The sequence below is a fragment of the Tachysurus vachellii genome, chromosome 2, assembly GCF_030014155.1.
Source record: "Tachysurus vachellii isolate PV-2020 chromosome 2, HZAU_Pvac_v1, whole genome shotgun sequence".
In the NCBI taxonomy this organism is placed as follows: domain Eukaryota; kingdom Metazoa; phylum Chordata; class Actinopteri; order Siluriformes; family Bagridae; genus Tachysurus; species Tachysurus vachellii.
The window spans coordinates 38,010,961-38,030,960 of NC_083461.1; the positions used below are offsets into that span (position 1 = coordinate 38,010,961).

The 20,000-nt window shown below is 39.9% G+C and overlaps 1 protein-coding gene across 3 annotated transcripts in view; it reads right to left on the minus strand.

The window, feature by feature from the left end:
• The window catches only part of gria2a (glutamate receptor, ionotropic, AMPA 2a), a 37,221-nt gene that overhangs the window by 11,508 nt on the left and 5,713 nt on the right, over positions 1-20,000 (minus strand). For all 3 annotated transcript variants that reach the window (XM_060864598.1, XM_060864596.1, XM_060864597.1), the window contains exons 3-13: positions 12,069-12,308; positions 7,899-8,095; positions 7,444-7,497; positions 6,964-7,122; positions 6,679-6,846; positions 5,616-5,720; positions 4,314-4,421; positions 4,017-4,223; positions 3,421-3,788; positions 2,433-2,631; positions 1,862-2,109 (exon numbers count right to left, since the gene is read on the minus strand). In XM_060864598.1, coding sequence (XP_060720581.1) covers positions 1,862-2,109; positions 2,433-2,631; positions 3,421-3,788; positions 4,017-4,223; positions 4,314-4,421; positions 5,616-5,720; positions 6,679-6,846; positions 6,964-7,122; positions 7,444-7,497; positions 7,899-8,095; positions 12,069-12,308 — 2,053 coding nt within the window. The remainder of the gene's footprint in view (positions 1-1,861; positions 2,110-2,432; positions 2,632-3,420; positions 3,789-4,016; positions 4,224-4,313; positions 4,422-5,615; positions 5,721-6,678; positions 6,847-6,963; positions 7,123-7,443; positions 7,498-7,898; positions 8,096-12,068; positions 12,309-20,000) is intronic.

Consider the following 20,000-nt stretch of genomic DNA (forward strand, 5'->3'; position numbering starts at 1 on the left):
AGGAGGCTAAGCACTAGCGTCAATCACAAAATACGTCAGTTCATTCTGTATGCACGGGCTTGAACGTAAATGGGAGACCATTTTAACTGGAAAAGCAGACAAAATTACTTTAGGTTAGAGGTATCAGGGAGAATCGCATGCGTAGTTCAAACAGTGCATCATCACTTTGCATTCGCAAGTCACATTACTACGCGGCCTCTGAAACGTAATATATTAGACATTCAGTAGTGCTCATAACCGTTCAGAAAACTGGTGCACCAAATCACATGCATCGAACATTTACTGATTGGAAAGTGGGACATTAGGGTTGTCATGACACAATCAGGTTGCAGGAAACACTCATTCAGTCAGTGTGGACAGACAAAAGCTCAGCGAGGCAAATTTCACTGGCAAATGTACAGCACTGGTTCAGGTACTGGATGATACATCATTAGTTCAATCGCATTGATTCCTCTGTCATTTGCAAACATGAACTTTAGTTAGAGACAAGGCCCTTTCAGACAGAATATCAATTTGGTAACAGAATGATAAATTAATCAGAGCTGTTTGCTGTCATTTGCCTCGTTGAAAGCCAGTTGAATATTAGCACAACAAGTTAAAACATGACTTCCTGTCTTTCTAGCACTTCTGCAGTATTTTACTTCATCTAGACATTTTTTATGTACTATATTTTCCAGACTATAAGATGCACTTGAATACAAGGTGCACCCCTTTAAATCCTGTCCATTTAGGAAATCCTCACCATTGAGTGCTCTGGCCTGTTCTTTAAAAGATTTTGGTGGAGCAAGATTCACTTATGCTGTACGTTACTATCAAGTGAAATTTTAATATAAACTAGTTGAGAGATTTAAAGGATATTATAAGAGGATAGTCTTGCATGGTCAAGAAGCAAGCACGGGACAGTGTGATTCCTGCCCCAAATGCACTTGTTGTAGTTCACATTTTTGGCCACTAGTTGTAATTCTATCTTTCTGGTGCTCCACAGCATATACAAATCAGACGATTCGGCGACCTATATCTGTCAAATAGCAATTATTTTTATTGTTGCTCACTTAAAAAGAACTCATTAGTATTTCAATGGAATTTAAAACGTATGGAATTGAAATTTAGAAGAAAATGAGAAAAGTACGATCAATAAATCTAAACACAGAAACTTAACATCTGAGATGAGTCTGAATGTTTACAGGGTGCAATAAAGCAAAAGGGATGTACTGTGCTGCTCTAATCAGGGTTATAAATGAGTAGAGAAATGTTTTAGTATTATAACGTCCATGGCGCTTTAAAAAAGTGTCTAATAGTCTGGAAAATATTAGACCACACATATTCTAACCATGTTGCTAGTTTAAAACGCAAACAAACTGACTTACTAAACTTAAATTTGACATGCCTAAAAAAACCTGGAGCTTTCTGATTCTTGGATACTTCAGAATCTTGCTTGTTGCCATGGTTACATCCTGGTCTCCCTGGTTGCTAAGAAAGATCTCTGTAACTTCACATACTCGCATTGAATACAGTTGCCTAGGTTACCATCTCCTAAGCTGTTTCCTTGGTAACCATTAATCCTGCATTACAGCACAGTGAGATGGAGTTGCCTATTTTACTTAGTCCTAAGTTGTTACTATGGCAACCATTAATCCTGCATATTCTGCGGTCTCTCATCTGGTGGTTGCCTAGGTTACCTAAAGTGCTACTTAATTCTTATCCCTAACCACCTCCCTGAAGTTACCTAGGATACACTGTTCCTGGTTGCCTAGGTTACCTTCCCTACGTTTGGCCTAGTTTACCTCCTGGGTCCGACCTACATCAGGGTAGGTGGGATACTATAACAACATGGGCCATATTGTTATACTACTCCACCCACCTTAAAGCAGATCCTTTGGGCGTGGCGATGCCGTAGCCCTTGGAGTCGAGATTGCCTCCGACCTTCATGGTGTCACACGGCTTGCGCTGTTCGATGTACTCGTTCATGGTGGATTCCAAAAGGTAGGCGTATTTGCCCTTGGACTTGCGAACGCGTAGCACGCCTTCCACCGTGTTCTTCACAAAGACAGAGGGCTCTGCGCTTTTCATGTACTGCCACATCTTCTCAAACAGGGCGATCTTTGATCTCTAAAAAGCACCAGTGCATAACAAGAAGAGTGTTTTCATTAGAAAGAGAGTGAGAAAAGAACAGGATCCAGGCCGTATACACAATATAACACCTGTACAAGCTAATTTATCAGTCTTTGGTGTAACGCAATAATCTATATCAAATGTTTTTGTATTTATATCAATGAAATGATTTTCTTAAAAAATGACCAAATAAGTGGTTTTATAAATGAAACTCGAGAAAACGACATAAATCATCTGACCTGGATAACAATATTAAAAATCATCTGACCTGGATAACAAAATATCATCTGACCTGGATATTCTCCATCTCTGTGTCTCACCTTGAAGAATTCTTTGGTTGAACCGGCATCGAGGGTTCCGTAGGCGATTTCAGTCTGCTTGGCGAGATCCTCTGCACTCTCGATGGGGGACACCATCCTCTCCACAGTGAGGAAAGCAGCCAGGTTGGCCGTGTAAGATGAGATGATGATGAGGGTGAAGAACCACCACACACCACCAACTATACGCCCAGACAGTGACCTACATGCAGAAAAAACATCACACACACACACACACATCCTGGCATCACACTGACTGCACATTCACTCAAAACCACTGTGGGAAATGCAGTTGGCTAATATTTAGAAAGCAATTAACACACTCATTTCTGATTGGCTGTCAGTTTCTTCTATAGAGAGCTGGATTTACACTTTACTCCATAGTTGATAAACTTGTACAATAACATATCTAACCATAACAATCAAACAAATGTTAGTGAATCGAAAAAAGATTATTTTCCTATTATTATTTTAAATGTATTACATTATATTATTATTTTAAATAATTCTACTGTTTATTGTTTTGTTATTGTTATTTGCTATTTTTATATATTTCACTTAGAATTACAAGAAAAATAAAGTCATCTCATAATGACAATATTATTATCAATAATGCTAAGTTTATAGAAGCAAATGGGGAATATGCAGCCGAAACACGGTACCACTCCAAGAGGGCATCAACCAGCAACCTTCTGCGCCTTGCGGTCTGCCACGAGGTGGAAATATATTCACGCAAGAAATCTCAGATTGAAGTTTTAAAACCCCAAACCATCAATCAAAGGTTTCTACTCCTGCATTAGCTCCCACTACAGACCTTGCTTACGTTTCAAGCCAGACTGAGTAAAAACTGAAACCAGGAGCAGCAGGAGCGTGAAAACATTACCACCACGGCTACACCAGGGCGAACCGCCAACACACAAGGCTGTGTCCAAACAAAACCATGCCGCGTGCACTGGCTAGCGCACTGGCTAGCATCGACACGCTCACCAACCTTGGCGAAATATCGCATCCCTGCTGCATAAAAGCGCCCAGAGAAAACCACAGACTATTAAAGATCCCAAATTCATTATTGGACTCGCTGGGCCCGAGCTGGCCATCCTCAAACTCCTCGGTGTGCCACTCGTATGGGCTGAAGCGGCTAACAAGGAAGAGCACGACACTGACGCCGATGTAGGCGAACACGATACACATCCAGATCTCATAGGCCAGCGGGTCCAGGAAAGAGAAAACGCCTGGCTTGGACTTCTGTGGCTTCTTGATCATGATGGAGATTCCCAGGCTCATGAAGGGCTTGGAGAAGTCGATCACTTCTTCACGGACTAGCGTGATCGTCAAAGGCGCTATGGCTATGTCCGCTTTCTGACTCGAGACAAAGAACAGGTCAAAATGCCTGAGTTTAAATGACTAAACATGGCTGAGAGTCTAATGTAGCTAACAATGAATGGAAGTCTACTTTGACAGAAAAGAGGTACATACAGTACAAGCAAATATTTGGTGTCCTTATTGTGTATTTTTACCTGAAGAAGTCTAATGAACATCCAATTATTTAGTATAAATCACATATTTACATTAAAAACAAACTCTCACCCCATACACCAGTTCTCCCACCATGCCGTTCCAGATCTTTGTGTCTGCGTCTCTAGCGCCATACTTCCCATCTCCCACGATCTTCAGTTGATACTTAAACCGACAGTGATTGGCGATCTCAGCCGCCAGGTCCACGCAGTATCCCTCGTAACGATCGTTATCTGTAAACAACTCTGCGTTCTTCTTTAACATCACATACGGTGCCTCCTGCAAAGCAAAATCCATGTGGAACAAGTTCAGAAATGTCAAAGCAAAATATCAAAGAGCTGCTCACGTGAAGATTTGCGGTGGTCTTACCAAGATGGTTGTCACGATAACGGTCTTGTTCTCCATCCCGAACGTGTCGTTGGGGAAGAGGTCAGATTTGGTGACCACCATTTTGTCTACCTCTTTCCAGTAGCCGATCTGTCGGTGGAAAGATGGATAATACTGGATCAAAATGTATTATAGGTCACTTTATACCAAAAATGTTACCACCTCAAGGTTTTTATAATTTGATGAAGCTCCGGGGGGGGCATGGTGGCTTAGTGGTTAGCACGTTCGTCTCACACCTCCAGGGTCGGGGGTTCGATTCCCGCCTCCGCCTTGTGAGTGTGGCGTTTGCATGTTCTCCCCGTGCCTCGGGGGTTTCCTCCGGGTACTCCGGTTTCCTCCCCCGGTCCAAAGACATGCATGGTAGGTTGATTGGCATCTCTGGAAAATTGTCCGTAGTGTGTGATTGCATGAGTGAATGAGAGTGTGTGTGTGTGTGTGTGTGTGTGCCCTGTGATGGGTTGGCACTCCGTCCAGGGTGTATCCTGCCTTGATGCCCGATGACGCCTGAGATAGGCACAGGCTCCACATGACCCGAGGTAGTTCGGATAAGCGGTAGAAGATGAATGAATGAATGAATCTCCAGGCATGTCCGAATGTGTTTTATTCCTCTTATTGCACAGAAATCTTGCCAACATATCATACTTTGTATCCATGTATTTACTTATTTATCACTTTTTTAGATTAATTTTTTATTTGACTAATTTCTAGTGCAATTCCTTTACAGTGTACTGTAAAGAATAATCCTGGTATAAGTAGCTAACTTGTACATAACATATGCGCTGTTTAGAAATTGTTATCCTGTACAAGGAGAATCAATTCCATTTCCATTCCTAACACAACCTGAAGCAAAAAAGGATATTTCTTGGTCTGTTGAGCTGAAGCGGCACTTTTCCCTAAACACCCAGTCATGTAGGCGTCTTGTTTTGCCCAACACCTCCACCTCAGGCAGAAATAAAGTTTTTAATTAGTTCGGCAACTGAGTGTGACTATCTGTCCATGTGGCGGCGAAGCAAGGATCTATTTTTTTTGCTTTTTATAATGTGCTTATAGCGCAGTTTTATGTGCGACTCGCAGACTCAGGACCTGTTTGCTCGATCCTGTGATCTTTTTTAGAGCACCTATTCTTGTCTTGTCTGGAGTGTAGGATAAATACCTGAGGGTGTAGCTAAATTCTCGAATCTGATTGGTTCTTTAAAAAGATGTATGTGAAGATATACAAATGTCTATAAGGATCCTACATAAACATGGCAACAGTGTACCGGATTTGTCCCTGATGTAATGTACCTTCACCGGCCCGCTGTTCTTCAGCTCCATGATGTTGACTGAGAAGTTCACTCTCTTGCCGTATTGGTCGAACTGGATGTTTCCCGTCAGTCCGTCCACTCGCACCTAAACACACAAAAACTTAAGCTCATATATTCAAGAGGTTTCAAACATTGTGAAATAAAGCCATCTTTGCCAGGTGTTAATGGTGTGTCTGGATTGCAGCCACTGTGAAAGATTCTAACACGTCCTTTTAAGGATGTAGACAAGACAGATGCTACGGATTTTTAAGAACTTTGGTTGCATATTTTATTTAGAACCTCAGCACCTTAAAGGGCCGGTTTGTGATATTTATAAAACACAATAAAAACTTTTTTCCCTGCAACTAAACACACTCCCTTAGTTTTATCAATATGTTGCTATATATGTGAGTTTATTCTATCGTATATTTTTAAGAAAGAGAAACAGAGCTGAGAGTTCATTTCTGGGCTGGAAAATTGTAAAAAGCTTTAAATAAACAAGCTCGCCATATCCACTGCAAGGAATCATGAAAACCTTTTTGTTTTGTTTTTGTGAAAACAAATTTTGAAATCATGAGATTATTACGGGGGGCACGGTGGCTTAGTGGTTAGCACGTTCGCCTCACACCTCCAGGGTCGGGGTTCGATTCCCGCCTCCGCCTTGTGTGTGTGGAGTTTGCATGTTCTCCCCGTGTCTCGGGGGTTTCCTCCGGGTACTCCGGTTTCCTCCCCCGGTCCAAAGACATGCATGATAGGTTGATTGGCATCTCTGGAAAATTGTCCCTAGTGTGTGATTGCGTGAGTGAATGAGAGTGTGTGTGTGCCCTGTGATGGGTTGGCACTCCGTCCAGGGTGTATCCTGCCTTGATGCCCAATGACGCCTGAGATAGGCACAGGCTCCCCGTGACCCGAGGTAGTTCGGATAAGCGGTAGAAGATGAATGAATGAATGAGATTATTACAGTAGTACTTCTTTTTTATTTACAACCCCCTTTAATACAGACTACTAGCAACATCCTTAGACGTTTTTTTTTTTCAGTCAGTGATTCTGATGAGGATATAAACCTGTTTGAGAGCACGTTCTATTTCCACTCCCTGTGCCCATGGTACAGCCGGATTGGCCAGGCAGTCCCCATTGTTCCCACGACGACTGATGTCGATCCTTTGCTTGTGCAGGAAGCGGAATGCTTCGGTCATGACTTGAACCGCGTCATACGTCAGAGCAGAGGTGTACTACAGACAGAAAACACACATCAAAACACACGGATGCTGACATCTGTAACTATGTCATTCACAGCTGCTCTGTGATCTGGAAAAATGTGCAACATTGCACGAAAGACACACACTCACTCGAATCTTGCTGTCTGCCCCCGGGTACTCTTTCTCCTCCAGAGCTTCCCAGCGCTGGTCAAACTTGGCGACCAGAGGGTCGTCAAAATCCACAATCTGAAAGCCGGACACGTTCGCACCTCCATACTGAATTTTGGATAGGTCTCCATCCAAAAAGCCCTGGACACATGCAAACAGAAGCTAACAGGTGCGGCAAAATTACAGGTACATCTACAATTTTATTGACATGGATTTAAATGTAACTCATCACATATTTGCCTCAAACCATACTGAGTTGTTAAGTATCTCAAACAGACTTTCGGATATGGTTTACATGGTTACACACAAAAAAGGCTGCATTTGACTCCCAAAGGCTGCATTTGTCACTTCTTAATTCCCACCCACCAGTCATATGTCCCTTAAGCTCAGTAGTATCAGATATTGTTATCCTGATCCAATGTGTGTGTGTGTGTGTGTGTGTGTGTGTGTGTGTATACTCACAAAATTAGCGATGATGTAATGATATCCTTTTACATGACGACCAATCGTGATGACCTGGGGAAAAAAAAACAAGCAAAATACAATATTCAAACAAAGGAGATATAAAAGTGGGATGTAATACACTACTATAAGTATATTCTTGCTATAAATAAATGTCGCACAAGTCAAAACTTGACAGCGTAAATCATTTTTAAAAAAATGTGCATGCTGATTTGCAAAGCTCTGCCAACAGTAAAAGGAATAAGTTGCTCATGCCCTGAGATTCGTGGGTGTGTGGCGTAGGTTAGAAACATTCTACAGACTAAATTAAAGCTTTACCAAGTCAGTGCCAAGGGAAACCCAAAATTAAAGGGAGGGTGTGAGAAGAGTATTTTTAGAACACTAGCTTTACTGCACCAGTTATAACAATAGCTGTTTTTTGGGGTCACGATGTACAATCCAGCACTAATTTTCACCTGCTCCATGATGTCTTTGACCTTGTCCTGCTCACAGTCCAGGATCACTCTCCTCTCCTTTTTATTATCCAGGTCCTGAAAAACCGAGCGGTAGGCCTCGTCTTTCCTCTCGTCCTTCAGGTTGCCCACGTTTATAGCCGTCACCTGCCATTTCTTCTCAGCTGCCGTGTCCAGAATGGCCTGTAGGGTGGATAAGCCTGTAGAAGGAAAGTGAGAACTCCATAACCACAGAACAGACATTTAACCCTAATGACAGACAGGCATGTCTGTAGAAATGAGCATGGTGCTTTGGGGGAATCTCTACAATCACACAGCTTAACATCAATACAAAAAGTTGGCTTAGCAAGAAGTAGCATTTATGGTTTGTTATAAATGGCACAAAGCCTTATGGGTATTTTGTACCAACTAGAGCACTATGGGATTTCACACGTGCATAGGATAATCTTCAGGCTGTGATTTCAGACCGTAATAATTCAGGGAACGTTTTCTGAATGAAGCGATCGGAAACACTTCATTTTTATGTCCTATATTTCAAAAGGAAAATTACTTTCTACTTCAGACATTTCTTTATAAAATATTAATTTATAGCAGCTTTAACATCTGACTAATAACGCGAGCCTTCAAGGATTCAATTAATATTTCAATTCCTAACACGTAACTTTTAACAGATGAGTCCATCACTGGAGTCTGTCTGCTTCTGTGTTAACTTTGTACCTATTAGCAATTAGCTAGTTTCTTTGGTATGAGTGATTACCATGCTAACTAGACTCAAAGAGATTAGCTTTAGCAAATGGTTTCTAGCCCTGGTTACTCTGTAAAATAATAATAATAATAATAATAATAATAATAATAATAATAATAATAATAATAATAATAATAAAGAAAAACTTTCGCACAACTTTCGCAAAAACAAAAATCTAATGTAATTGTGAATCTTTCTTGACCTAAGTTTATGTTAATTTTTAATCTTCTGGTGTTTTCTGACTCCTAACAACTCCGTCGACGCAAATATTCGACGCTGAGGCAACGATCGTCGTTTAGCTTTCGGTCTTAATTACAGAATCCGTCGTTTGGCTGCTTAATTTAAATTTCGTCTCAATTAGGCCTCGTCTTTGTTCAAATGTAGCCTGGAGCCGGTGTCACTCGAAAGCACAGAGTTTCTAAATTAGCAGCGACGAGCTTCTTCTGACCTCAGAATTCCTCTCCACTGCTTCTCTCTTTCTACCCATCCCGAGGCATTTAGAAATTGTACCAGCTCAGATTGTCTTCCGTGCCATGAAGATTTTGGACCTTCACTGAGATGAGGCCAACCATGTTAGGATCCCGAAGCATCTAGAGATTTACCAGCTCCAGTTGGACTGTGCTTCATGAAGTATTCTGACACGCTAAGAGGAGACGCCAACTCCATGTGGTCTTTGAGGACAGACTGTCAGACTATATATTTTCACACAAATAAAGATGAGGTTCCCCTTTGAGTCTGGTTCCTCTCAAGGTTTCTTCCTTTACCATCTAAGGAAGTTTTTCCTCCCCACTGTCCCCTGAGTCACCTCAGACTTGCTCATTGGGCATAAATACAAACACATTTACTCACTCTCACTCATTTTCTAACGCTTATCCGAACTACCTCGGGTCACGGGGAGCCTGTGCCTATCTCAGGCGTCATCGGGCATCAAGGCAGGATACACCCTGGACGGAGTGCCAACCCATTGCAGGGCACACACACTCTCATTCACTCACGCACTAGGGACAATTTTCCAGAGATGCCAATCAACCTACCATGCATGTCTTTGGACCGGGGGAGTACCCGGAGGAAACCCCCGAGGCACGGGGAGAACATGCAAACTCCACACACACAAGGTGGAGGCGGGAATCGAACCCCGACCCTGGAGGTGTGAGGCGAACGTGCTAACCACTAAGCCACAAACACATTTAAATAGATCTAATATTAATCTTGAATTTGTATTATATTAATCTTTATATTAACCTTTTGTTTTCTGTTTATGTTCTGCAAAGCTGCTTTGAGACAATGTCAATCGTTTAAAGCACAATTCAAATAAATTTGAATTTGAAATCAGTGAAATATAGAGCTGAGCTAGAAACCACCCCGAGGAGGATTCGCCACCCTCGCTTGCTCACTCTCTCAGTTTTTCATTTGTCATTTTTCTCCTCTTGATCTCGCGCCGTCGTTCATCCGAATCCGCTCCTTTGCCCACTCGATTTCATCTCTTTCTAGTTTCTTCCTTCGGCCCCCTCCTTCAACTCCCTGCACAATTTCTCCTTCTCTTTCTGTCTCTCTTTTTTCCGGATAAAAGACCACGGATGATTACATATCTAGGTCTCTCATGGGAAAGATTTATTCCTCCAAGTGGAAGCACAGATTCAGCACCCTGGCCTTTAGAATCGTTTGCATCGCTGTACTGTAGCTGTGTTCATTATCAGGATGTTGAGTTTGAGTCCAAATCCCCAGACAGCTGTAAGGTACTTAAAGAAGATGATTTAAGTTTTAACTGCACTTTAGGTGTGTAGATTCTTATATCTCCGGTGGGGGAAAAAAAAAACACAAACCAAGAAAATAATCAATAACTTGTGCTGCGAACAATCCTATAATATCATGTGTCATAGAAATGCCTTCGGGAGACATGATTTTTTTTGGTCATATCGCCCACACAAATGACAAACTGCACCTTTAAATTTGCTCGACGACTGCTACCAGTTTTTTTTTCTAATAAAAGCTCTTCTATGAAACACCAGGATTCAGGACACGTTTATAGCATTTGCTTGTAATTTAGGTCACTCGCTAATTACCAGCTTGAGTCAGGTGCGCTTCAGTTTGTGAGCAGAGGAACAGATTAAAAATGGAAAAGCGGTAAGGCGGTGAACGTATGACACATCCTTGTGCTTGGTGTAAGATAAGAAGTTACATAAGGATATTGCAGCATTTTACTGTGATATTAATCCTCATGGAATGGCTTGAGGGTTGACATTTGAGTGTGGACACTGACATTTTTCTCTTGAGAATGGGATGTAATAGCCAATAGGATTCAAGGATTCAAAATACACACCGCCCTCCAGCGTAATCCTCTAGGTGTTGAGTTATACAAACGTCATTCCGCAAAACTATAAACAAATAAAATATACAATAAGTATTTAAAACGAAGTAATAATAATAACTTTTTATAGTTATCTTTTATAAAAAAAAATTTTTCTATCCTAATTTCGTAATGAATAATAAACAACTTATCGTTAATCAAATCAAGGATGTCACGAAATATAATTATTCAGCTCAATTTCCCTTTGAAATAGTGTCGTGGAACACAAACACATAAACGATCCTGCTCTTAAGCAACTACTGTAGAAATTGTTCTTTATAACGTTAGCAAGCTAGTAACCAATGTAGCTAACAAATTCTTGACGATCAGACGCTGTTGTTAGTAAACATCAGCGGCTGATCGTCAAGAAGGTTGTATTTTTTTCCTGCCTAGCTGTGAGTTTTACATGTATATTTTCTTAGTTTTATGGTAGGTTTCCTTCTGTTCAAGAAGTTTTATCAAGTCGATTGTTAGAAGACAATAACAATACGCTGCACCAACATTAAAAAAAAAATAGGCTAAGCTTATCATATTTTACGTCGGACCTCATTGGAAGGAATGACTAACGCTAACAGACCCTGTAATGACTGTTTTATACACACCACTCATAATTACACAGCGTAATGACACAGAACATTATTACATTAGTAACAGATTCATTATTAGTCATCCATTACAGTGCCGTCGTGACCTCGAGGACCATCACGCAGCGCTGATTGGCCCAGCTTTTAAATTTTCTATGGCAACAATGAATATGATTTAGTAAGGATGACATCTAAAGAGAAAGTGTGTGTTTTATGTGAGTGTGTGTGTGTGTGAGAGAGAGAGAGAGAGAGAGAGAGAGAGAGAAAGAGAGAGAAAGAGTGAGAGAGAGAGAGAGAGAGAGAGAGAGAGAGAACTCAAGAGACAGAGAGAGACTAAATGGTATCACATTCTGTACTCTATAAGCACTTCTGACCGTGGTAAGTGTCTCTGAGGAGTGAGGAATGAAGTGCTACAAATAAATAGGACAAGCAATTTGATACGTTAATGCATTTGTGTGTGAGAGAGAGTGAGTGTGTGTCTGTGTGTGTGTATGTACCTCTATCACTGTCGTACAGATACGCAAACTTCTCCCATTTGTAGTACTCAACCAGGCTAATCAGAGGGCCTCGGATGTCGGGCCTCATCTGCAGCACAAACTGGTTGAAGCCATCGGCGGGTAAACTCGGCGTGATGAAGGACACGTGCAGCGTCTCGCAGAACGACGTGATGGTGTTCACAGACTTCTTATCGTAGAAGCCGAAGATCGCGTAGACACCTCGGGAAAACTGCGAGCAAACTGTTGATGGGGGTGGGGGAAATGGGGTTAATGTTCAAACAGGTTCAAACCCATTTTTTCAGTCACACATAGTACATAGACACAAAAGTATCACAAATTAAGAATGATATAAAAGCATATCTGCGTCTCAATCAGCTCAGGGCAATGATCAGAGAGTCGGCCATTTTAACTTCTCTCTTTCCCTCAATCCCAAAATTATTTACTGGAATATTCGCTCGTTAAAAATTCCCACAATGCACAACAAAGATCACGGATCATTGGTGCACACTTTGTTCTCTAACTGGAAATGACATCATTTTTTTTAAAACCCCTCGCCATGAAAAAAATGGTGGACGACTCAAATTCTCAGCCAAGTTCTACGAATGTAATTAGCTTGAAAATTGCAACGTTAGTAGCTTGTATTAATTCTCAAATGATTAAGTGATTTTTCACTTACTTTTATGTTTGTTTAACATTTAAGCCTTTTAAAAAATAATAATAATTTTAAAAAAATCATAAGTTAGCTAATACTAGGAATCTAATGGTTAACTAGTTAAAAGTGTGACGAATACTAAATACACCGGTTATACAGTATAATTAGCTCTCTATTGTTCCTAAATACATCACTCATCTGATTGGACAGCATTACTGTACAAAGCTCAAGCTGACAAAAAAATAAACAATAATAACCTCAATAATCTTTGGTCCAAATTATCTGTAGGCTTTAGTTATTTCTTATGAATCGCACCACTGACTGTGTCTGAGATCCGTATTGAGTCCGTGTCTTGAATCTCCAGTCTCCAACATTTCGAGCTAGAAACCTAGCTTCTAATTTTAGAGTGGAGTTGATTCGGTTCCTGGCGTCTGATCTGAGCTTGGTAGCTCTCGGTACACCAGTTTCGGTGTGTGGGTTCAGCTGGATGAGCCGATCCTGGCTCCATGTGAGCAGCCATGTGTATCGACTGGACTCATTAGGTTTTAAATAGTCCGACTGTGTGGGCTAAACTCTGGAGCCCTGAGCAGGCAAAAGCTCAATCCACACCATTACAGAAAAAACGCAGACAGAAACACAGCAAGCTCTAACATGCACAACAAGTTTCGGGTAGAGCTGAAATCATATCAAATTTACAGACATCAGTTTTTACATCATTACTGTAGATAAGCAAAACATCATAGCTATAGCTACTGAAAAATAGTGCAACTCCAATATGGCTAATAAATGCAAATGTAAATGTGAACAACTTAAACAACATCATGGACATGATGTTAAGGTAAAACTGTAGAGGCTAAATGTTAATCAGTGTTTTATTATTACACATCCCATTCATTCATGATTTTGATTTAGCAGAAGAAGAAGCCTTTATTTGTGCCATATACAATACAGGACATAATCCACAGCTTTCTGAACAGTAACCCAGAGCCGTAACCATTGATCCACCTTTCTACCACCTCATCAGTAGGACCTTGTAGTTTTATAACCTTATGTGACCAGTATGTGAGGCGGAGTTGTACAATGTGCTGGATCAAGTGCTATTTTGAATCGGTTAAATAATGACCATATTACATTTAACAGCAAAGATTAAAAAAACACCATATTCTTCTTGAGGATGCAAATTTTGTATCACTAAAAATTGCCTCCTGTTTATTGGCCTTAGAGGTAAAAGCTTGTTTTTAAAGGTGGTGGTCTCTAAAGATCTGAAAAGACCCATCTCAGACAGTTCTACTCTAGCATTGCACACGTTTATTACCTGAAGGAAAAGCTCTGAAAATCAACATAAGCATGTGCATCAACTGATACATACTGACCTTAATCGTTGATCCTGAATATTGCCCTATAAGTTAACGTAACGCTAAGGTGAAGTGAATCGCTCGTCTTTAAATCTTTAATGTAGCATCTCCGTCATATATAAAAATGATCATAGAATAAAACTGCACAGTTTAACTGCATGCTTTATATATCGTTACATTAAATATTAAAACGTCTTGAATTTCAGACTACAGGAATGTTATACCGAGCGTATGAAGATTTATTTATATATTTCTTCCTCACTCTCTCTCTTTCTCTTTCTCTCTATGCAGAAAAAAGGCTTAAACCCGAGAGACAGTTGGACTGGTTACTGATCAATTTCTCCTTCTTATAATTTCATTAGCATGCAAGTCCAGTGCGCTGCTTGTGGCTACATCTGCATAATCAACACACAACCGTTAGCACTCTGACACGGCCTTCTTCAGACCTCAATTACACCCCGGAGTGGCTCAACAACAGCACATGAGGAGGCTCATCTGTGAAAATGGTGCTTAGACAGGAATTATCGTCGATTTTGATCTAATCTGTGATTGAATGATTCAGCCTTGAAATTCTTCAAAACTGTTTAATGCCCATGAACCGATTTTTATTGAAATGATCTGAGGCTTTCCTTCATCTGTAGCCGTAACGCTGACTTTACATGACTTCATAAAGTATGTATAAAGGCTGTGAAATCCTGAGACTGAGACCGGGGGTTTCACACTAATGGGGGTGAATACTTATGCATGGCAGTGTAGAATGCATATGTATATAAATAGCTGTATAAATAGTATATAGACCAAAGAGAACTTCTATTGGTTCCGTTGTTACTGTTAGACTTTTAGATCTTTCTGTGTTTTGCCGAACTACCTAACTTTAAATTCTGTTTATGATGGCAACAGTTGAGTCCTGCTATGAATTCTGAGCACGAAAAAAGAAAATTCTGAATAGACTCAGCGTGAACATCCTGCTGACCCCAGATCCCTGTTGTTCCAAAAAAGAGACACTGACCCATAAACTTAAAATGACAGATGTCCAAATGTCTACTTGTTCTGCGGCTCTGCACATGACAGCATGCTAAATAAACGAATTAATTTGTTTGACTCAAAATACAACTTGGTTCCTAGTCCTGTTAATAATTTACTGTATATCTTTAAACTTTAAGATTTAAAATATATTAATGATTTTTTTTATTTTGCATATTAAACGTAAATATTTTTATTAATCCTATATTTATATATAAATGGTAATCAGTATGATAATACATCGCTGTACAATAACGTTATGATCATGCTTGTAAAAATTCTGCACACCACAGAATGTTAGCTCGAAGCGCAGGGTTAGAAAATGCTTTAACAAAGCTAGCTAGCTAGCTAAGAAATGTCCCAAAAAAAGCTAGCTGAATAATATTACAACCTTTTAAAAATAGCTGGATAATGTTAGATAATGTCTTTGAAAATGCAGCTAGCTAGCTATATTACAGTATATGAAAAATATCCTACAACACTGTCTAGATGATAATGTGATGAAACGTTCCACAACAAAGTAAGGTTCATAATAGCTAGATAATGTTAAAAACTGTCCCATAGCAAAGCTAGCATCTTTGATTTTATAAAATGTTCCACAGCAAATCTAGCCAGATGATGACAAATTGTTGGAAAACGTCCCATAAAACTAGTTTGATAATGTTAGAAAATGTCTCAGGACACAGATTTCTAGCTAGATCATGTTAGGAAAGTTTTCACACTGCGAGCTGCAGATACAGCCTGTACAATATCCCACAACAGAGTTAGATACTTTGATAATAGGAAGCAAATCAAGGAAAATGTCTTCACAAAGCTAGCTATATGGATATTGAGAACATATCTATCAACAAAGCTAGCCACTTTAAGAAAAGCTGGATAATATTTGAAAATATCTTAAGACAAAGATAGCTAGCTAGCTAATGTAAGGAAATGTCCCCCACTAAAACTAGCTGGTATAAAATGTCCTACATCATCAACTGGCTTTATACAGCTAGCTTGCTAGCTAGATCAGGTGGGGAAATGTGCAACAGCATAGCTATAGCTCAATAAATAATCATACAAAATGTACCAGCAAAGTGCGAAGCTCACCATAGATACAGTATTTACAAGTAGAATTAAATCAATAACAAAAGACTCCATCATAAACATGTAGCACATATTGTCCAGTCATGACAGCATGACTGACCTGCTTCAGAATTGACAAAATGCTACACCACCCTCTGTTCCTCGGTGATGGCGATTGTGATCAAGGTGATGACATTCCTCTATGACTGCACCACACTGCATATTATGGCAGAAATCCTAAGCTAAAGAATTGCTGTAGTGCTGATAGTCACTTCACGAGTCATCGTATGATCTGTCATAAGCGATTTAGGTGAAAGTATGCTGATTTTAACCCAGATAGGCAGGCTGAATCCTCCTGAGAGGCATAAACACTTCAAGCTAAACATATCAAACTACCCAACACACACACACACCTCCTTCCCAAACCGCCTGCACTAAACATACGTCACTGAAATTCTCCCTGCCAACACCATGACTCAAGCTAGCACATTATTTCACATCACTCTCTCCAGTTGCTGTATTTTTACTTAATTTGCTAACACTTTCATATGTTCGTGACTCTCTGGCATCTGATTCATCATGAAAATGCTCGTCTATCTAGATATTAAGGAATAGATATAATACTTAATGAAAAGCTCAATTACAAGCATTTGAATGATGCCAATATCCAATCTAACATTATCTAGATAACTGTGTTGTCTCCTGCTAGTTGGTTTTTTCAAGACATTTTATAACATTATTATAAACAAGCAACATTTTGCTAGAAATCAATCTTTTTTGTGTGACATTTTCTAGCATCTAGCTAGCATTTCTGTGGTACATTTTCTAATATTATACAGCTAGCTAAATCTGTTGTAGGACATCTTCTGGCATTATCTAGCTAGCTAGGTTTGCTGTGTGACATCGGCTAGCTAACCGAAATTTTCTAGGTATATTTGTTGTGGAACATTTTCTAACATTATTTATCTAGCTAGGTTTGCTGTGGGATATTTTCTTTCATTATATAGCTAGCTTGGTTTGCTGTGTGACATCGGCTAGCTAACCGAAATTTTCTAGGTATATTTGTTGTGGAACATTTTCTAACATTATTTATCTAGCTAGGTTTGCTGTGGGATATTTTCTTTCATTATATAGCTAGCTTGGTTTGCTCTGGTAAATTTTTGAATATCATGTTTAGCTTTGCAGGAGGAAATTTTCTAACATTATCCATTTACATAGTAAATTACCATTTACATTACTAACATTACTGAGCTAGCTCACTTTAGCTCACAGAAAAGCATCTCAGAATGCACAATTTTGAGACTGATAATCTACAGCAACCCAATACCACCATCAGGATGCACTCCAGTATGTACACTACAGGATCACTGAAACTGGACAGTTGAAGATTGGAGGAACTGTTGCCTGGTCTGATTATTCTCAGTTTCTAATCTGCAGATGGTAGCAACAGCATGAAACTATGGACATAAACTGATGGCTCAGGCTGGTGGTGTTGGTGTAATGGTGTTGGGAAGGTTTTCTTTTCACACATTGGGCCCCTTATTACCAATCAAGTGTTATTTAAATCTGAGTATTGTTGCTGTTGCTGAAAATGTGCATCACTTTATGGCCACAGTTTACCAGCAACTTGTAAACTAACACACTCACTAGTTACATAAATTTAAATAAATAAAGTCCATACTTCTTATCAGACACAGCTGAAGCCAAGGCTGAACATGACGTTTAATCCTCCCGGGCATTGCTACAGACATGACATCCATCATACCGCTAGGATTTCATCATCATTAAGCTATGAAGGAGTATCTTGGTTAATCAGTTGTTTTCAGCTTGTCCACTTGAGAGAACTTTAAGACACGTGTCTTATACTAACATACTAATTGTGCACATTTATTTACTTTTAACGAAAACAATGTAATTTTTAGCCAGTTTATGGCTAAGGGCAGATTGTCATGCTCTTGGCTACAATAACTAAAACAGCATAAATATAAGAATATCCTAAAAGCGTGTATAAGCGTTTGCATAAACTATGGGAAATGTATAGCATGCCTTAACAAAGGATATACTATAAATCGAAAATATTTTGTGGGTTGAAACCATCATTCTTGAGGCTTGATTATCTGGTCTGCCTTCATACAGTACGTTTATAAAAATGGGCAGGAAAATAAAATAAAAATAATAATTACAAAATCTAATTTGTTTGTGGTACCACAAATCCTGAATATAGAGATGTTCAGACACTCTCATGCGAACTACTGATTGTCTCTGAACAAACACAATATAAACTGTTGTCTCTATGTGCGTATGTGTGTGTTTGTGTGTTTGGATTATAAAAATGTCCTACTCAAGAGCCATTGTTCTTTTTCTCATTATACAGAACAAAGTAGATTTTCAAAGTCCTTGTAGATCTGAGAAGTACTTCACACTATCATCGTAAAACATGAAGAGAAACAGAGAGAGAAAGATGAAGAGAGGGAGAGAGAATGTCAGGAAAGGAAAAAGATACACCAAAACACACACACACACACACACAAATAGTGACAACAGTTTATATTGTGTTTGTTCAGTGACTGGACCAAGGGAGTAGTAAATTTAGCCACACTAATTAGGTGATATTGCAGAGAGAGACAGAAAATGTGCAACTACAGGTGTGTGTGTGTGTGTGTGTCTGTGTCTGTGTGTTTGTGTAGTCTCTGAGCTCTCTGCCCATCTGCAGCAATTTGTACGCAGTGCACATGGATCCAGAGTACAAAGCAGAAAGCCTTTGAACCTCCTTTGAATCTCCTACTGACCGCGCCAGCCAGCATCGATGTGGGGATGGGCAGGATGTTTGATAGATCGATTTTTAGAAGATGAAAAACACTTTTATTTTGTTTTAAAAAAAAAAAAAATACCCACATTTTTACAATAATTAGGATGTAATGATTGTTGGAGAAAAATGGTGTTTTGTTTGTATGCTGTGAGGTTTTGGTGCAGTGTAAAAGCAGCACTTTTGGTGAATCAAGTCTTAACTGGTGCAGCAGCTTCCACGTGCCTGACAGAGTCGTTTGAACAGAAACGGAGGCGTCTCCATGCGCCGACTGACTCATTTCTATCCAACATGTTCCCAAAAGAAGAAACCAAAAAAAAAAAAACATCTTGTTTTAATACTGTAATGAAAAAGCTTGAAACAAGATTTTGTTCATCATCAACCGTTTTACTTGCTGGTTACTATCGAATAGACAAAGCTTTGATTTTGTAGCTATGTTAAACCACAAAATCCATTCTACGTTAACGATACGCCGCAAAGACCTTTTTAATGCTAGCATCATCACCTGAAGTGGCAAAATACTAAAATTCCCAAATTCATTCCGTTAAATTTCGGACATTCTGTATTGCATATGGGGGGCACGGTGGCTTAGTGGTGAGCACGTTGGCCTCACACATCCAGGGTTGGGGGTTCGATTCCCGTGCCCCGGGGGTTTCCTCCGGGTACTCCGGTTTCCTCCCCCGGTCCAAAGACATGGTAGGTTGATTGGCATCTCTAGAAAATTGTCCGTAGTGTGTGATTGCGTGAGTGAATGAGAGTGTGTGTGCCCTGCGATGGGTTGGCACTCTGTCCAGGGTGTATCCTGCCTTGATGCCCGATGACGCCTGAGATAGACACAGGCTCCCCGTGACCCGAGGTAGTTCGGATAAGCGGTAGAAGATGAATGAATGAATGCATCAATGCTTTAGCCGATGAAGCTACATCAAACATCAAAACGTTGGACCCGTAAAATCACTCATTAGAAATGTCGTGAGCTGAAAAGCATATCGGAACTCAAGAAATCTTGAGGCACATTATGTGCTATCATACGC